Source organism: Pteropus alecto, unplaced genomic scaffold (genome assembly GCF_000325575.1).
Source record: "Pteropus alecto unplaced genomic scaffold, ASM32557v1 scaffold14, whole genome shotgun sequence".
Lineage (NCBI taxonomy): Eukaryota > Metazoa > Chordata > Mammalia > Chiroptera > Pteropodidae > Pteropus > Pteropus alecto.
The window spans coordinates 6,781,015-6,796,256 of record NW_006436810.1 but is presented as its reverse complement, the minus strand read 5'-3'; the positions used below and the strand labels follow the sequence as shown (position 1 = coordinate 6,796,256).

Sequence of the window (15,242 nt, the reverse complement as noted above, 5' to 3'; positions counted from 1 at the left end):
GCTTAATCAGCTTTATCTATAATCTAAAATCACAAACTTAAGTGGTTCTTAACATTCACAGGTTTGCCTCAGATTTAATTTGCCAAGGTTGATATTTAACTAACTCCGAGTTTCATTTAACAAAAATTAGTTTACCTTTTCCTACACATATCCAACAAGAACACATTGAGTCCAGTTTCTTTTTCTTGCATCAATTTCAGTATATTTTGTACACACAGACAATTTTCAGACCTATATGGATTTGGAGCATCAACAGGGACCATAAAGCTGTTCCCAAAGTTTTCATAACCATGTCCTGCGTAATATAATAATCCTGAAAAGGAAAAAAAGGGGCAAAATTTAACTCTACATTGAATTCTGAACATGTATGTAGCACTTTTTAAAAAAAATCATGCTTTCTTACTTTCTTCAAGTTAATGAAAGCTTATTTAAGAGATACCCAGTCTATGGCCATGCTACCCTGAACAACTCCGATCCCGTCTGATTTCAAAAGCTAAGCAGGGTCAGGCCTGGTTAGTACTTGGATGGGAGACCACCTAGGAAGACCAGGTGCTATAGGCGTCAAAAATAAAAAATAAGGAACTGTAAGCTGACAAGGTCCTTGCAATCTGTGAGGTCAACCAAGGGTTGCCTCGCCTAAAGAAATAAAAAATAAAATAAATTAATTAAATACAATGTTAACTAAATTTGCATTAAAAATTATTTCGGCAACAGTCTTCATTTCATTATTGCATTTTAAATCAACATCAAGATGTCCTAAAGTATATTTTAATTCATAGAACTAATACACTTGTAAACAATGGTATAACATGGAATGCAATTTTATCTCATGATGTACATAAAAAGAATAACGCTAAGGACTTCTTTGCTAACTCGTCTGTCTCCTTCATGAGATCAGCAGCTCCTTCAGGGTGAGTGCGTCTTACACTTTTCTGTGTATTCCTGGCACACAGCAGGAACTTAGTAAGTATTTAATGGATGAACAAATGAACACAGGTTATACAGCAACTGCAATATCAACTGTAAGAAATTCCACAGGCATTCCCACACAATATTAGTAAGGGATAGAATCACATAACTGGCTTTTTCTAAGCAAACAAGGGAAATCTGATTTCATGAATTGTTATTTCTTTTTGTTATGAGATTTAAATATCAGTAATTTTCCATCTACAGTCTCTTGAATTAGTAATCTAAAATTTGGGTTAATTTTAGGATTCAATAGATGAGCCATTATTTCTTTACTGAGAAACGATACTATAAAACCTGCACCAAACAACCCTAAAGACTTTCCTGAAAAGAAGTCTGTTTTAGCTGTTAAAAAAACCCAACAAAAATATCAGTATGGGCTTCCTTACAATATTTGATAGAAATACTTGTGAAGACGTATCTCCTAAGCATGCAGTCTCTACAGCCCACTAATTTGGTTCTCTTAGAATTCTGGATATAAGACTTCTTTATATGATACTCTAAAGTTAATAGCAAAACGGGATTTAGATAGGGAAAAACAATAAAAATGCTAATCCTTGGTAGTTATAGCCCCAACTCTTGGCAGAGAATGTGGCTTTGAAAACACACACGTGCACACACACACACACACACGCTTCATTTAGTCCCAAAGGGAGCAGGATCCAGGCCTTCAATTTTCTGAAAATCCTATTAAAATGAGAAAAGTGGTTCTTTCCTACGCAACGTTTCAGGTACAAAATGACAAAATGGACACCCCCATTTATTCAGCGTGTTTATTTCACATCTCATGTGTGCCCTGAATATAATCGTGTAGGCACCGAAGGAAATGAAACAGTAAAGGAAGACAAGTTCCTGGCCCCGAGGATGCTGCAGCACGGTCAGGCTCGCTCGCGCAGTCGAGCAACCAAGAAAGCCGGTGTGTAATTGAATACCCTACATTGTGTGGTTACGGCAACGCCGTATGATCCGAATGAAGTGCAAAGAGGAATGTCAGCGTCAGGCGAAGCAGTAACGGATGGTCTTGGGAGAACGGGCACAACGTGGAAAGGCAGAGAGAGCGCACAAGGCACGTGACAGGAAGTGAGAACAGAAGCAAACAAGGCTTGGACCTGGAATGACAGCTAACAGAAAGGAGACTAGTCTGGCAAGGAATTAAAAGGAAAAAGTAAGAGCGTACAGATAGGGGGCATGTTGAAAATCATGACAAAGGGAGTGTAAGATTTAATTCATTAAGCAGTGAAGATCAAGTAAGTGAAAAGACAACCTATGGAAAGCGAAAAAATATTTACAAATCACATATCTATACAGGCAATTTGTATCCAGGATATATAAAGAACTCTTTATTTTCAACAATAAAAAGACAAATACCCAAGTACAAAGTGGGCAAAGATTTAAATAAACATTTCTCCAAAGAGGATATGCGAATGGCAAATAAGTACATGAAAAGATGCCCAACATCATTAGCCATGGAGGAAATGCAAAACAAAACAATGAGATGCCATTCTGCACTTACTGGATGGCTAATAATCAAAAAGAAGGGTGAGAGGTCTACGGCTGTGCCACCCTGAACACGCCCAATCCCGTCTGATCTCGGAAGCTAAGCAGGGTCGGGCCTGGTTACTACTTGGATGGGAGACCACCTAGGAAGACCAGGTGCTGTAGACGTAAAAAATAAAAAATAAGGGATTGTAAGTTGACAAGGTCCTCGAAATTTGTGAGGTCAACCAAGGGTTGCTTTGCCTAAAAAATATTAAAAAAGAAGGGTGACAACAAGTGCTGGCAAGGCTGCAGAAAAACGGGAAAACTCACTTATTTCTGGAGAGAATATACACCAGTGCAGGTACTTTGGAAAGAGTTAGGCGGTTCCTCAGAAAGTCAAATTTAGAATTATCATATGACCCAGCAATTCCACCCCAAGGTGTATATATATATACCCAAGAGAATCGAAAACACAGCCCACACAAGAATGTGTACAGAAAGGTTCATGGCAGCATTACTCATAAAATCCCAAAAGCGGAAACAACCTAAATGTCCATCTGCTAATGAATGGATAAACAAAATGTGGTATATCCACATAATGGAAGATTATCCAGCCGTAAAAACAATGCTATAACATGGATGAACCTTGAAAACGTTATGCTAAGTGAAAGAAGCCAGACGCAGAAGGCCGGATATGGAACGATTCCATTGTCTATGAAACGTCTCAGACAAATCCAATGAGTCGGAAAGCAGGTTTATTGAGGAGGGATGGGGACTGACTGCTAGTGGATACGGGTTTCTTTCTGGGATGATAAACATGTTCTGGAATGACGTGACTGATGCACAACTTTGTGAATATGGTGAAAACCACTGAATTACTCTGAAAGAGTCAAACTTACACTCCTCTATCAAGTATTCAAAATATGACTCTACTTCCTATCAGTCTCTTTACTGTTTCTAGAACAAGATTTGCTTGTTTTTAATATCCATGACCCTGCTCCAGTTCCTGCACCCATTTTCTATCTACCCAGACCTTAAGCGGTCCTCAAAGTCATCTCAAGTTCAGACCCTTTGCAAGTCATCCCTTGGTTTCTAGCTTCATAACACACGTCAATCTCTCCCCACTTTAAAATCCTACAGCAGCACTCCTCGACAATCATATACTGGCTTTTCTTGACATTTTACAGTTCTCTATATATTTAATTTCTCTGATAAAAGATGATCATAATAAAGACATTAGTTTTATACACTGGTAGAGTATTTTCATGGTTTTTAAAGCACTTTCATACACATGATCTGATCTTAATCCATATAACAATCTTTAAATGATTTCTACCTCTATTTTATAGACTAGAAAATTAAATTTAAAAAGACTAAATAATTTGCTTAAAATCATAGCTGAGAGGTGTTTGGACTCCATATATAGTCTACAGCCAACCCACCCAGAATGCGCCTGATCTTGTCTGATCTCGGAAGCTAAGCAGGGTCGGACCTGGTTACTACTTGGATGGGAAACCACCTAGGAAGACCAGGTGCTGTAGGCATTGAAAAAAAACAACAAAAAAAACTACTGGACTCCATATATAGCCCTTTTTCCTTCTTATATTAAGAGACTTATAATTTGAGAGTACAGATCATGTTCTTTATTTTCTGGATCACCTTCGACACCTAGCGTACTTCTGATCTGGGCTATCGATATAACAGTAGCTCAGTACAAATCTTTTGGACACATTAAATTAACAGTGCAAAGTAGTCAGGACAGAGGTGGGTTTAGAGACCTTTCTATAAAGAGTCTGATTTTCAGTTAAAATGCTAACATTTCCACAACTGATATTACTGAGAGAGAGCCAAGCAGACAGCTTGGGCATTGCCCCCATGATATCATTTCACAGGTCAGACTCTAGCAAGACTTGACTGAGAGAAACAACTTCCAGGGAAAGGTCAGCTTCCACTATCCAGGGAAGGCTACGTGTGGTCCATTATTTCAATGCCATGTGTGCAGCTCTGCAATCATTGACATTAAGGCACTTAAAACCTTTTCTCCGCCCCAAAATGATTTAGGAAAAGTATAAGCATTTTATATCGAAGTCTACCTCCAAATAACATTGCAGGAGATCAAGCATTTTTATGTAAAATAAATCAGACCAAATCACTGTATTTTAAAAATTCCATTTCTAGTACTGCTATTAATTTAATTAACTATCACATTATTCAAGGACAGGACAAAATAGATAACTTTATAAATGACAAAGGATTTAGTGTGGTTAAAAATATAATGCTATAAAAGTTAAATTTTCCTGCGTGAGTTGCACAGCGTTCCGATGAGAGCATCCACCCCCGTCAGTCCACTCACAGCGCGGTTACCGCAGGCCGGGCACTGCACAAAGCAAGTGCTCTACTTACACGTTCCGTCATATAATCCTCATAGCGCGCATCTCGTAACAAAGGAGGCGATATTATCACCCCCTTTTACAGATGTAAAAACTGAGATGCCGAGAGGTTTAATAGCTCATCCAAATCCGCATAACTAGGAGCTGATGGCACCAGCATGCGTACGCTGGCCCAGTTAACCACCGTGCTGTGTTACTCTGATTCCGTACAATCTCCTGCGGGAGTCCTAGTTAACTTCACTTTCAAAAATATAAAATATCAGTGCACTGGTTTCTCTTGACTTCACTACGCTATCACTTAAAAAACCGTTTTTTTTTCACATGAAATCGTAGGCTAAACCTTAATATATAAAAACACACGAAAGCTGGGTTTTGCTGATGCCTGAAGCGAAATGCTACCTAGTTCAAATCTCCAACTAAAGATGAAAGAAAACCTGAATTCAGGAAATTACAATAATTACAGTCACGATATTTTGAGTACTTTCAGTGTGCCAGGCAGAAATAATTATTTTATCATATTTATCCTGTAACTACCTCAGTAAGTTAGCCTATCCATTTTAGAAATCCTTTTTGGCTTAGAAAAGCAAAATAACTCACTTGCAGTCACATAGCTGGTATGCAGAAAAGCCAGAGCGCTGACCCCAGGCCAGCTCGCCCTCGGGCCACTGCTGACCCTCTGGGAAACGGAACTGAATGACTCCTCTACGTAAGGTTTCAGCCAGGTTCTGAGCAGCAAGTGATGAATGCAGAAAGGCATTGGGTGGAGTAGATATTAGGCCAGTTACCCTCTACTGTAGCTATCTATGTAAGATAACAGGAAATCTTTATTCTTATTTATCTTCAAGGACTGTAGTATAAGTCAGTTATTTCTATCGTTAGAGTGTGTTTTTTATGTTTACAGATGCTTAAAAGTGAATTACTGATTTTCTGTTCTGTTGCAATTTTTGCTTCTTTTACAAATCCATGGGCAAGATGATATAAAAGAGCATAAACTTGAGTGCCTATGATTTCCATATCTGAATTGTTCATGCGGACTCTGCCTCCACCTCCCCCTCCCGCCAAAGAGCTAGTCTCTGGGGCTGTTAGCTGGAGGTAAAGGCACAGTCCAGGAGAGATGCCCTACACCCTCCGGCCTCTACCACACTTACATTTAATGTAGATGTGTCTGATGTTTGGGATATTCACAATACTTCAAAATATAATGCAGCCATCCTGTTAAGACATGAATCAGGAGGATTTTAAAAACTTTCTAGCTTTCTTAAGCTGCCATTTTGCTTTAATGCGCCTCTTTATTCCGTACTGCAAGATGGTATTTTTATATTGGGGCAAAGCTTCGGCATAAGCCGAACTCTTTTCACCACCACTTTTAAATATTTCTGGTTCTCCACTTTGCAGGGGCAATGAAAAGTTTTGATTTAACAAGCCAAGAACTTAAAGCCAAGGTGACAATGTCAAAGAAATGAGAACAAATAATCAAGTACCTAGTTCTTCATATAATTCCCTCACTCTTAAAATACCTCACCCCTTCAAAAACCTAAATTGGTTAATATTTTTTCCTTTTACTTCATTATTTTCAGTGAAGTTTTAAAAGCCTTTTCCAACTTAAGCCATCTAGGCACTTTTAAAAGATTATATTGCTATAACGTCAGCATAATAGTTAAAATCCCAAATTTGAGGTATTTACTTTGTTGATAAATTTGTGTTAAAACTGTTATGCTTATTATTTAAGAAAAAGTCCATTTAAATAAGATTTTAAGATTTCCCCCGTCCCATATACAGTGATGTGATAAATCTTGAAAAATAATTTTTCTTCCATTAAAAATTCTCCTTTGAGACCCATTAAGAATTCCACCAAACTTGCCTCATATCAATCTACTTATAAGGCTAAATTTAGAAACTGAAGCAAAATAATGTGAAAGATATAGAAGCCAAATTGATGCTTTTTGTTTATTACCGGCATGCCTAACAACAGGCCTGAAAATGTCACTTTCCTGGAAGTCAACTGTTATTGTGCAGTATCATGGCAGGCACAACTCCTGTGAAATACGCCTTGAATGAGCTCAACATTGGTGCTCCCATATTTGTGGCTATCCCCAGTAAAAAAAAAAAAATTGCCAAAGAAATCACTTTCTACTGACAGCATATTCTCTCTCTTTAGAAAATCTTTACCATACATGCAGTGTTAACTAATTTAAATGAAAAGATGTGAAAAATCATTAAAAGTTTACTGTTACAATTCTTGTGGATGTCCATCTTTAACTACAGGTGTATAAAACTTTAGTTTCCAAATTGCTTTCATATGCCTCATTTACCAGCATTTCCTCATTAAATTCTAGTCCCCACTAAAAGACCAGAAAATGCCATGGAATAGTCAGAAAGAAGAAACAAACTTAGAATGTACATTGGGTTACAATCTTTTATACTCTAAACACACACACACACACACACACACACACACACAGTAGTACTTTACATATATGAGTATACGATTTGACATCTGGTCATCAAACTTTATTGTACTATAGTTCTTGTCATCAATAAAAAATCACCTAAGAATTCTAATTGGTAAGAATTCTAATATAAACAATACTGTTTTGACAAAACAAGAGACATGAAAGTAAAGACATTAACAAATTATTCATATGGAACTACAGAGCTGAAGATTACATTTATCTTTTTTACAGGAATAAACTCAATTCGACAATGTGTTTACTGCGCTTTTCTGATCTTTAATTCTTAACCTAACTTGTACAAAGAAAAAAAGTAGTGAATAATTATAAAAACAAAGATGATAAATATCTTACCATATACTCCTTTGTCTAAAAGTAGTAAAAATTCATCCACAGCGTTACGCATCTCATACTCAGTCAGATCCAACAGGGAAACGACTTTGAAATCCAGCTGTCTTAACAAGTTGGTCAATTCGTACACATCCACCAAAGGAGCTTTAAGCTTGGGGTGCTCCCAGTAATTCATATTTCCTATCAAAAGAGCAACCTTGTCTTTCGCTGTTAAAAAAAAAAGAGGGGGAAGAGAGATTTCGAGGATATAAAGATTGAACCAAAACCTATGGAAATAGTATCATATAATAAAAAATATGCCTTATCAATAAGATGTCATCATTATTTAATAGGATGTTTATTAGCTGTATATGAAGCTTAATGGTAACTAATATTAAAGTATACTTTTACTGAATTACAACATAAGTAAGGAATATAATATTCAACCAGACTTTTACAGCACATTTAAATAAGAAATGTTTGAAATTGGGTTCCCAACAAATCAGGTTCTGTTTTGCTGACAATTGAGAGGCTAACAAAAGAAATACCAAAAAGAGGAACAGGAAGGCTTCGCACCAGAGCAAGTAAGGGGAAATACCAAAGGGCGAGAAGAGTAGCAACTTAAGTAGTGACTCTGTATTTTTTCAGTTGATCTACTGTCTTCTCCTAGCTTCTTTAAAAAACATTTTCCATTTAGGCAAGATGCGGCTACTTTAGGGATATGTGAAGACTTTTGTATGAATATCGTTAACAGTTTATTTTCTGACCTTCATGCACTGAGATTCTGTTCAAAGATGTGTTCTCACACAAAAAAATGTTTCTGTTCTTAAGGGGCAAAAAGATCCACATCTATGCCTTAAAAAGTACCAGCGGGCCTGTGAATCAGGTGTGCAACTCGTCCAAAACCAGCCGTGGAGGGCTGAGGCAGCTTAGAGCGGACTAGAACCGAACCGTTCTAGTCTGGGTGGGTTGGAAATTAAAGCCTCGAGACCACACATGACTGTAGCAGGCTCTTATGATGTTTTTCTTGAGGATGTCACAGAATGAATCCGTGAAGGGGACACCACAGAGATTGGAGATGGTGTAATGAGCATAGGGCAGTACCAGCCAACTGGCTGAAGAGCCACACTGTGTAGGATTGCAGGCCACCGCCTTGACACAGGCCAGGACTAGGTGACTAACCTCTGTCACAAAGTTCTGCTACGTAGTTTATTTATAAATTATTATGAATATTGCTCTTACGAAATCATAACAGGCACAAACAGTCACACTGCTGACTTGATGTCTGCAATAGTTAATAGAATTTCAGATGTTTCAAATCATTGATTAAATTTCACCAAAAAAAAATCTTTGGCGAAATTTCTTCTCTTCCCACAGAATACTTAAGTCTAGTGTTAAATGAGGTCTGGAGGAAAACTAGTATCACCTCAAGGAATGTTACTATTTCAAGTGGCAGAAAACCTTCAATATTTTCACGTCATGGCATCTTTATTCTATATTTACATTTCCAGATGTTTCTTGCAAATTGCCTACTCCTATGAGTACGTGCATTTTAGAAAAAATAGAACGGTACTTAAGCCACATTTCTAATTCAATGAAAGTCACTTCGAGTCCTATACAAATGATAATCTCTTCTTTTACCCAAAAGAAAGGCCAATTATTAAGACTACTTAATATATAAGGATTCAGACATAAAGCTTCAATTAAACTGAACTCAGTGAAAAAGTTGAGATGGATTTCAATAGGAGGCAGCATAAAACTTAACATCACTGTATTTCCTTTTTTTTTTAAGTTTCTTCTTACTTAGAAGAACTAGATATGCACTCTTATACCAAAGTACTCATTATATAGTAAGACTATCAGCTGGCTAATCCATAGAAAGAAAAATTTCAGTGCATTTTCCTGCGAGCCCACCAACCCTATCAAAAATTCAGACCCAGCTTCAATGCAGTGAAGGAGTCAGTTCAATCTGCTTCTAAGTGAGGGGATGTGTGGTCTCTGGCTTACATCATTATGGCCCAAATCATGGGTTCCCAAAGTTACTCAGGTGTTAGTAAATCATAGTGGGTTTTGGTAGAATACTATGATAATTTAATGTTAGTATATATCCTAAACTAAGTTTTATTAGCAGAAAACAATGATAAAGTATGTAAAAGAAAAAAAACCACTGGGGTCTTTGGGGGAAAAACACCCAGTTTTCAAACTAAACAACACAAGCTGTTTCTGCTGATATCAATTCTTTATTCATTGGTTTTGTTATGTTTGGAAAGATACTCGGTTGACAGAATGTAAGGGTTCCACAATTTGAGAACTATGTGCCTTAAAATGTATGTATCGATAATTGATCATAATTCTTCAAAAAATTTTCCCTAATGATAATTTTTAATAGCTACTTTCTAAAATGTTTTAAAGCATTTTCTTGAATTTAGTGGTAATAAAGATGATGAGTAAATAAATCTTACCTTGCCCAATCTACATGTAAGACAGTTCCTGAATGGTAGGCGAACTGAGGAGGATTTGTAATAAAGAAGCAGATTGCAGTGGTCGAAATAAGAGATGACAAAGACTCATTCCAGGAAGTTATTTGAAGAAAGGGAAAGGAAAAGTCAGAGTTTAGAGATATGATAGAGAAAGAAACAGTAACATTTGAAGTTGAGGAGATAAGAGTGAGGAATCAAAGCAAACTTCAAAATAGCAAGGATACAAGCAATTTGTGATAGTTTTCAAGTGATACAATAAACGGAAGAAATTTTCTGTAGAAAAACATTTACTGTAAGAGCCACCCACAATTTCTTGAACATTTACTGGAAAAAGGAAACACAAATGCAAGTTGATTAAGAAATAGAATAAAATCACTTCAGAAAGATATTTTGACTACATGATCTTAGACATTTTCCAAAGTTCAACGCACTGTATTCTTTAAACATTGATACAGTGCTATATCGTTAATTCCAAATCTAATTATCTAACGGTGTGTTACTCATCATATCTCATCTAAAATGAATCAATATTCATAAGCACCTGGAAAAGGTCCTGGCACATATTTAGTGCTATGTAAGTATTTGTCACATAAAATCTCCGGCTATCTATCAAAAATTGAGTATTAGCATCAAATCTGACTGGTTGAACATACGGTCCTTGTTAATCTTATGCATAAAAATTCTGAATCTTTATGTGCTCAGAAATAAGGTCCAAATTCCTTAATCTGGCAAAGTCATTCATATTGGAGTCCATGCCTACCTTTCCAGCTGCAGCAAGAGACAGCCTCCTAACGAACCACGGTATCCTTGCCCGCTCGGAGTGTAGTCACCCTTACCCCAGCCCCCAGCCCAACCCCCAAATCGGGGCTGCCCCGCGATTCTCTCTGAACAACATAACGTGGCATGACGCTTTGCCAGTTCTGAGCCTAAACCTTAGGAAGCCTGACAGCTTCCAGTTTGGGGATCCAGCCGCCACGTAAAGAAACTTAGTTATACAGCAAGACACGTAGGGAAGGAGGGGAGGAGAGAGAAAGGGAGAGAGTGAAGCAGACCCAATGTTCACAACAGGAAAACAGGTGAGCGCGTGCCCCCTTCGAAGGGGCAGCCACTGTTTAGCCACAACTGACAGCTGCCGCTTTGCAAAAAGAACCTAGAAATCTGAACTTTTATATGATACCTAATTAGTGTCAACTGATTATAATTGTTAAAAAACACTCTATGGACCACTCCCATCCCATGTACACACACACAAAAAGGCTAGCCCGTTTGATGCCCTTGTCTCTAAGGATTATAGCAATCTCATGTTTGCTGCCCCTGGTTTTAACTTCACGTCTATTCTGATGACATTCATAACCGTATCGCTAATCCTGGCCATTCCTTGGAGTTCCAGATCCAAGTACACAATTGCCTGCTGTACATCTTCACCCTGATGTGACACAAATGCCTCAGACTGGTTAGGTCCCAAACTGACAGTCCTCTATCCTCCGAAGCTTGCCTGTGACTCTGTATTCTCCAGCTCAGTGGGCTGTATTGCTAGCCACCCAGTGGGCCAAGCGAGAATCCCAGCAGGCATGGTGATTCCTCTCCACCTTTTATACCCTATAACAAGATGACACAAACAGCTTACGGAGTCCGTTGCCTAGCGATCCTCTGCATTTGCTCTTTTCTGCATTCTCCCTAATTTAGATTCTGGTTATTTGTTAACTAGACTATTCCGACAGTTTCTTAATTTTTCTTCTAACCAAAACATCTCCCTCCACTTTACTTTCTACACCAATACGAGACTGGCCTTTCGGAGCGTCAAATCTCATCCACTGGTCTACCCAACAGTTTCACTGCAATGGCTGCACGAGAAACGGGCCTCCTGAGGTCCTGGTTTCACCCTTCTCTCGCCCCCTTCTCTCTCTGCTCTAGAGCGCGGTGTGTTCCTTGTAGTTCCCCAAATTCAGCACCGGCTCACTTCTCTACCGTGCTGCACTTAGGGTTTCAGGTTCCCTCTGTCTGCAAGGCCCTTGTTCTACTCCTCCTTCAAAATGCAGAGCTGCCATTGCAATCTCTCTGCTGCTTTTCTCGGCTAAACCCATCAAGAGATAGCACCACTCCCTTCTATGGGACATCCACGCTTCTTTCTGCTTCCACGTTTATTTGTTTGCATGTTGCCAAAACAAAGAAGTCACTCCAGAGAAGCTGACTTGGTCCCAGCAACTGAATCCATCATCTTTTTAAGCCTCCTTAATTTCTTTTACAAATATCCAAAACAAACCATTTGGTCCCAATGTTATTCAAATATTTACAAAAGCTGTCAAATTAAAATGTCTTAAATCCCTTTGTGATCACCATAAAAGAGATATATACTATATTTTGATCAAGCATTTTAAAGCTCTACTCACCCAAAGCTTGGTCAGCTGTTTGCTCTTTATTATCTATAATAAAATAAAAATGCAAAAAATATAAGGTGTTAGGATTCATGATCCAAGTCTCTTCAGGGTTAGGGGTTTGTGGAAACAACGAACAATAACATCAGCGGCATTAACAGACAGACCATGGTTTCTAACAGCTAACGTGCGATTTTAAGACTTTCTAGATTCTTGATAAAAGCAAATACCTGGATGGATGAAGTTGAAACAGGAGCAGGGGAATGCCTTTGGTAGCTGACACAGCTGGGGGTAATAATCTTTAATATGCTAGGTAGGAATTACAATCTGAACACAGTGGGCGGTGGGTATAAGAGGTAGCAGCAGAGGAGTTAACATTTACTGAATGCCTGCCTGGTGCTGTGCGACAGGCTTTCAATATAACTGACTGAAACAGACCTCGCTTTACTCTGTGAGGCATATGTGACTATTACCTCCATTACACAGATAAGGAATCTGAGGCAGAGAGAGATTACGTCACTTGCTGAAAGTTACTGAGTGAGTAAACCTCATTCCATAGTACTGTACATAATATGAAATACTTCCTATCCCCAAGGACCATGCAGAAAGGGATGCAGGGAAAGACGGACTTTAATCAGTAATGTGTCTACTACTGTAGACAGGGCAGCTTTTCCTGCATTTTTAATAATTTATGTTTCTGGAGTCTATTAAAAGTATATTAAATTTTTTTTAAAAAACTCATTTCTTTTGGTTTCTCTGAATCCTGAAGAGTAAGGATATAATGAAAGAGGATGCCAAGAAAATTTCAGAAGCGTAGTGGTGGTTGTTTGCAAAAGTCTTCCTGAAATAACTTTTCGTGATGTTCATTAAAGGATAAGAAATAACAGACCAATTTAGGAAAAAAGGATTCTAAAAAGACCAAGAGAAACAACTAGCTACATTACTAGGTTGGCTCCCTGACACTCAGTCGGTTTGGTTGTTTGCTCACTGAGGCTTCCCCTGAGCTCCAGGTTGGTAGGGCGAGAAAGACACTCTCGTACACTGGCCTTCTGGTTTGTCTAATTTGCTTGCATGTAATTAGCACAGCCCAGTCATCGCTCATAATAATAGATGTTTATTAACAAAATATGGTGCTAAAATAATGAGATATAACATGTCCAGAAATAAGAGACATCTCTGTAAATGTTAAATGACGCACTGCCTTCTTCATCTAGCCCCAGAAGGTTTTATTTTCAGGCATAGTCACAGGTTCCATCAGAATGCCCCTAACCTACTACAGACATCCTCTGTCTTCAGAGTCCTCACTGTTCTCTGCCTGTCATCTCAGTTAAGGCTTTCCCTTTAGCTGAACTTGTTTAGAAATCTGTTCTGATTAAAATTGGACAAAGAGTGATGAATACTCCTGGCAACTGTCAGTCTCTTAATGGTCACTGACCAACTGCTTACGTGTACAGCGCCCACTATTCCAGGCAGCACCCCTTTTACTCTCCCCAACGCCCAGCTAGTTCATGATTGAGGAACTGTGAACAAGGTCTCAGAGGTCTGGCGAGTTCCGGAATGTTACTCCCGTCACTCTTTCAAAGACTGCTTCTTGTCTTCAAATTAAAGACCATACACTTCCCCTACGAACTGTTACAGCAAAAGAATATCTATAGTATCTTTAAGTTATTGGATTCGATAACTTAAAAATCTAAAATTAACAACATAATATGAAATACTTCCTATCCCCAAGGACCATTGGATTCGATAACTTAAAAATCTAAAATTAACGTTTTATGTTTGTATTACTCACCAGGATGCCCGAAATGATTTAATTCATCTGAAATGAAATAAAATAGATTAGCATTAAATAATCTAAATGCCAACTTAGCACAAATAGTAATACTAATCAAAGAAAGAGGTTTTGAGCTACTAAATCGTGTTGTATTGTTTTATCTACAGAAATTTCCAAATACGTTAAATGAGAAGCCATGCGAATATGAAATAGGAAGAATACTGTTGTGGATATCACTGAAGACTTCTAAGCTATTATTGTTTTCACTAAATGGCAAATTAAGTGCTCATAATTTGTTAAAAGTTTTAGATAGTCTGGCCAATTATAGGACAAAATAGTCAAGAGACAGGTCTGTCTGTGGCCTCAACTATAAACTTCTTGAAACTAATTAACAATCTCAAATGATCTTTTCTTTTTTAATAAACTTTTTATTTGAGAACATGTTAAGATTTATAGAACTTACGTGAAGGCAGTGCAGAGTTCCTGTATAGGCTCATACCTAGTTTCCCTATTTTTAGCATCTTGTGTTAGGAAGGGATGTCTGTCACAACCATTAATATTCGTTTTCGTTCAAAGACCCCATATTCAGGACAACACATTACATTTACTTGTGTGGCCTTAGGCTCTCCTGTGTTGTGACAGTTTCTCAGACTTCCCTTGCTTTTGATGACCTTGACAACTCTGAGGACTACTGGCGAGGCACTGGGTAGAAGGTCTCACTTGGGATTTGTTGATGTTTTCCTCATGGTTAGGCTGGTGTGGTGTGTTTTTGGGGGTATAGTGGTTTCAGAGTGGTTAACTTACACCCTCAGGCTAAAGGACTTCACCTAGGCAAATATCCGTGACATCAGAGCCATCTACTTTTCCTTTACAAACTTGATGAAGATAAAAATTAACATTAAGTAATACTTTTCATAAGATGTTAGGCAGAACTTATTCTTGTATGTGATATAAAGTCAACTGAAGAGTAGCATCAGCTAGAGTACAGCTGCATACAA

The 15,242-nt window shown here is 38.1% G+C and overlaps 1 protein-coding gene, 1 non-coding gene and 2 pseudogenes across 2 annotated transcripts in view; 3 read left to right on the top strand and 1 right to left on the bottom strand.

Moving 5' to 3' along the window:
- The window catches only part of MALT1 (MALT1 paracaspase), a gene marked incomplete at its 5' end in the record, with an annotated part of 53,238 nt that overhangs the window by 12,941 nt on the left and 25,055 nt on the right, over positions 1 to 15,242 (bottom strand). Inside the window, 4 exons of the mRNA XM_015590827.2 lie at positions 136 to 313; positions 7,640 to 7,843; positions 12,486 to 12,518; positions 14,263 to 14,289. Of these exons, the coding sequence (XP_015446313.2) occupies positions 136 to 313; positions 7,640 to 7,843; positions 12,486 to 12,518; positions 14,263 to 14,289 (442 nt within the window). The remainder of the gene's footprint in view (positions 1 to 135; positions 314 to 7,639; positions 7,844 to 12,485; positions 12,519 to 14,262; positions 14,290 to 15,242) is intronic.
- LOC112481253 lies at positions 443 to 561 on the top strand (annotated as a pseudogene).
- Positions 2,513 to 2,631, top strand: LOC112481331. The gene has a single exon (XR_003046870.1). It is a non-coding gene; the product is annotated as a 5S ribosomal RNA (ribosomal RNA).
- On the top strand, positions 3,871 to 3,989 carry LOC112481254 (annotated as a pseudogene).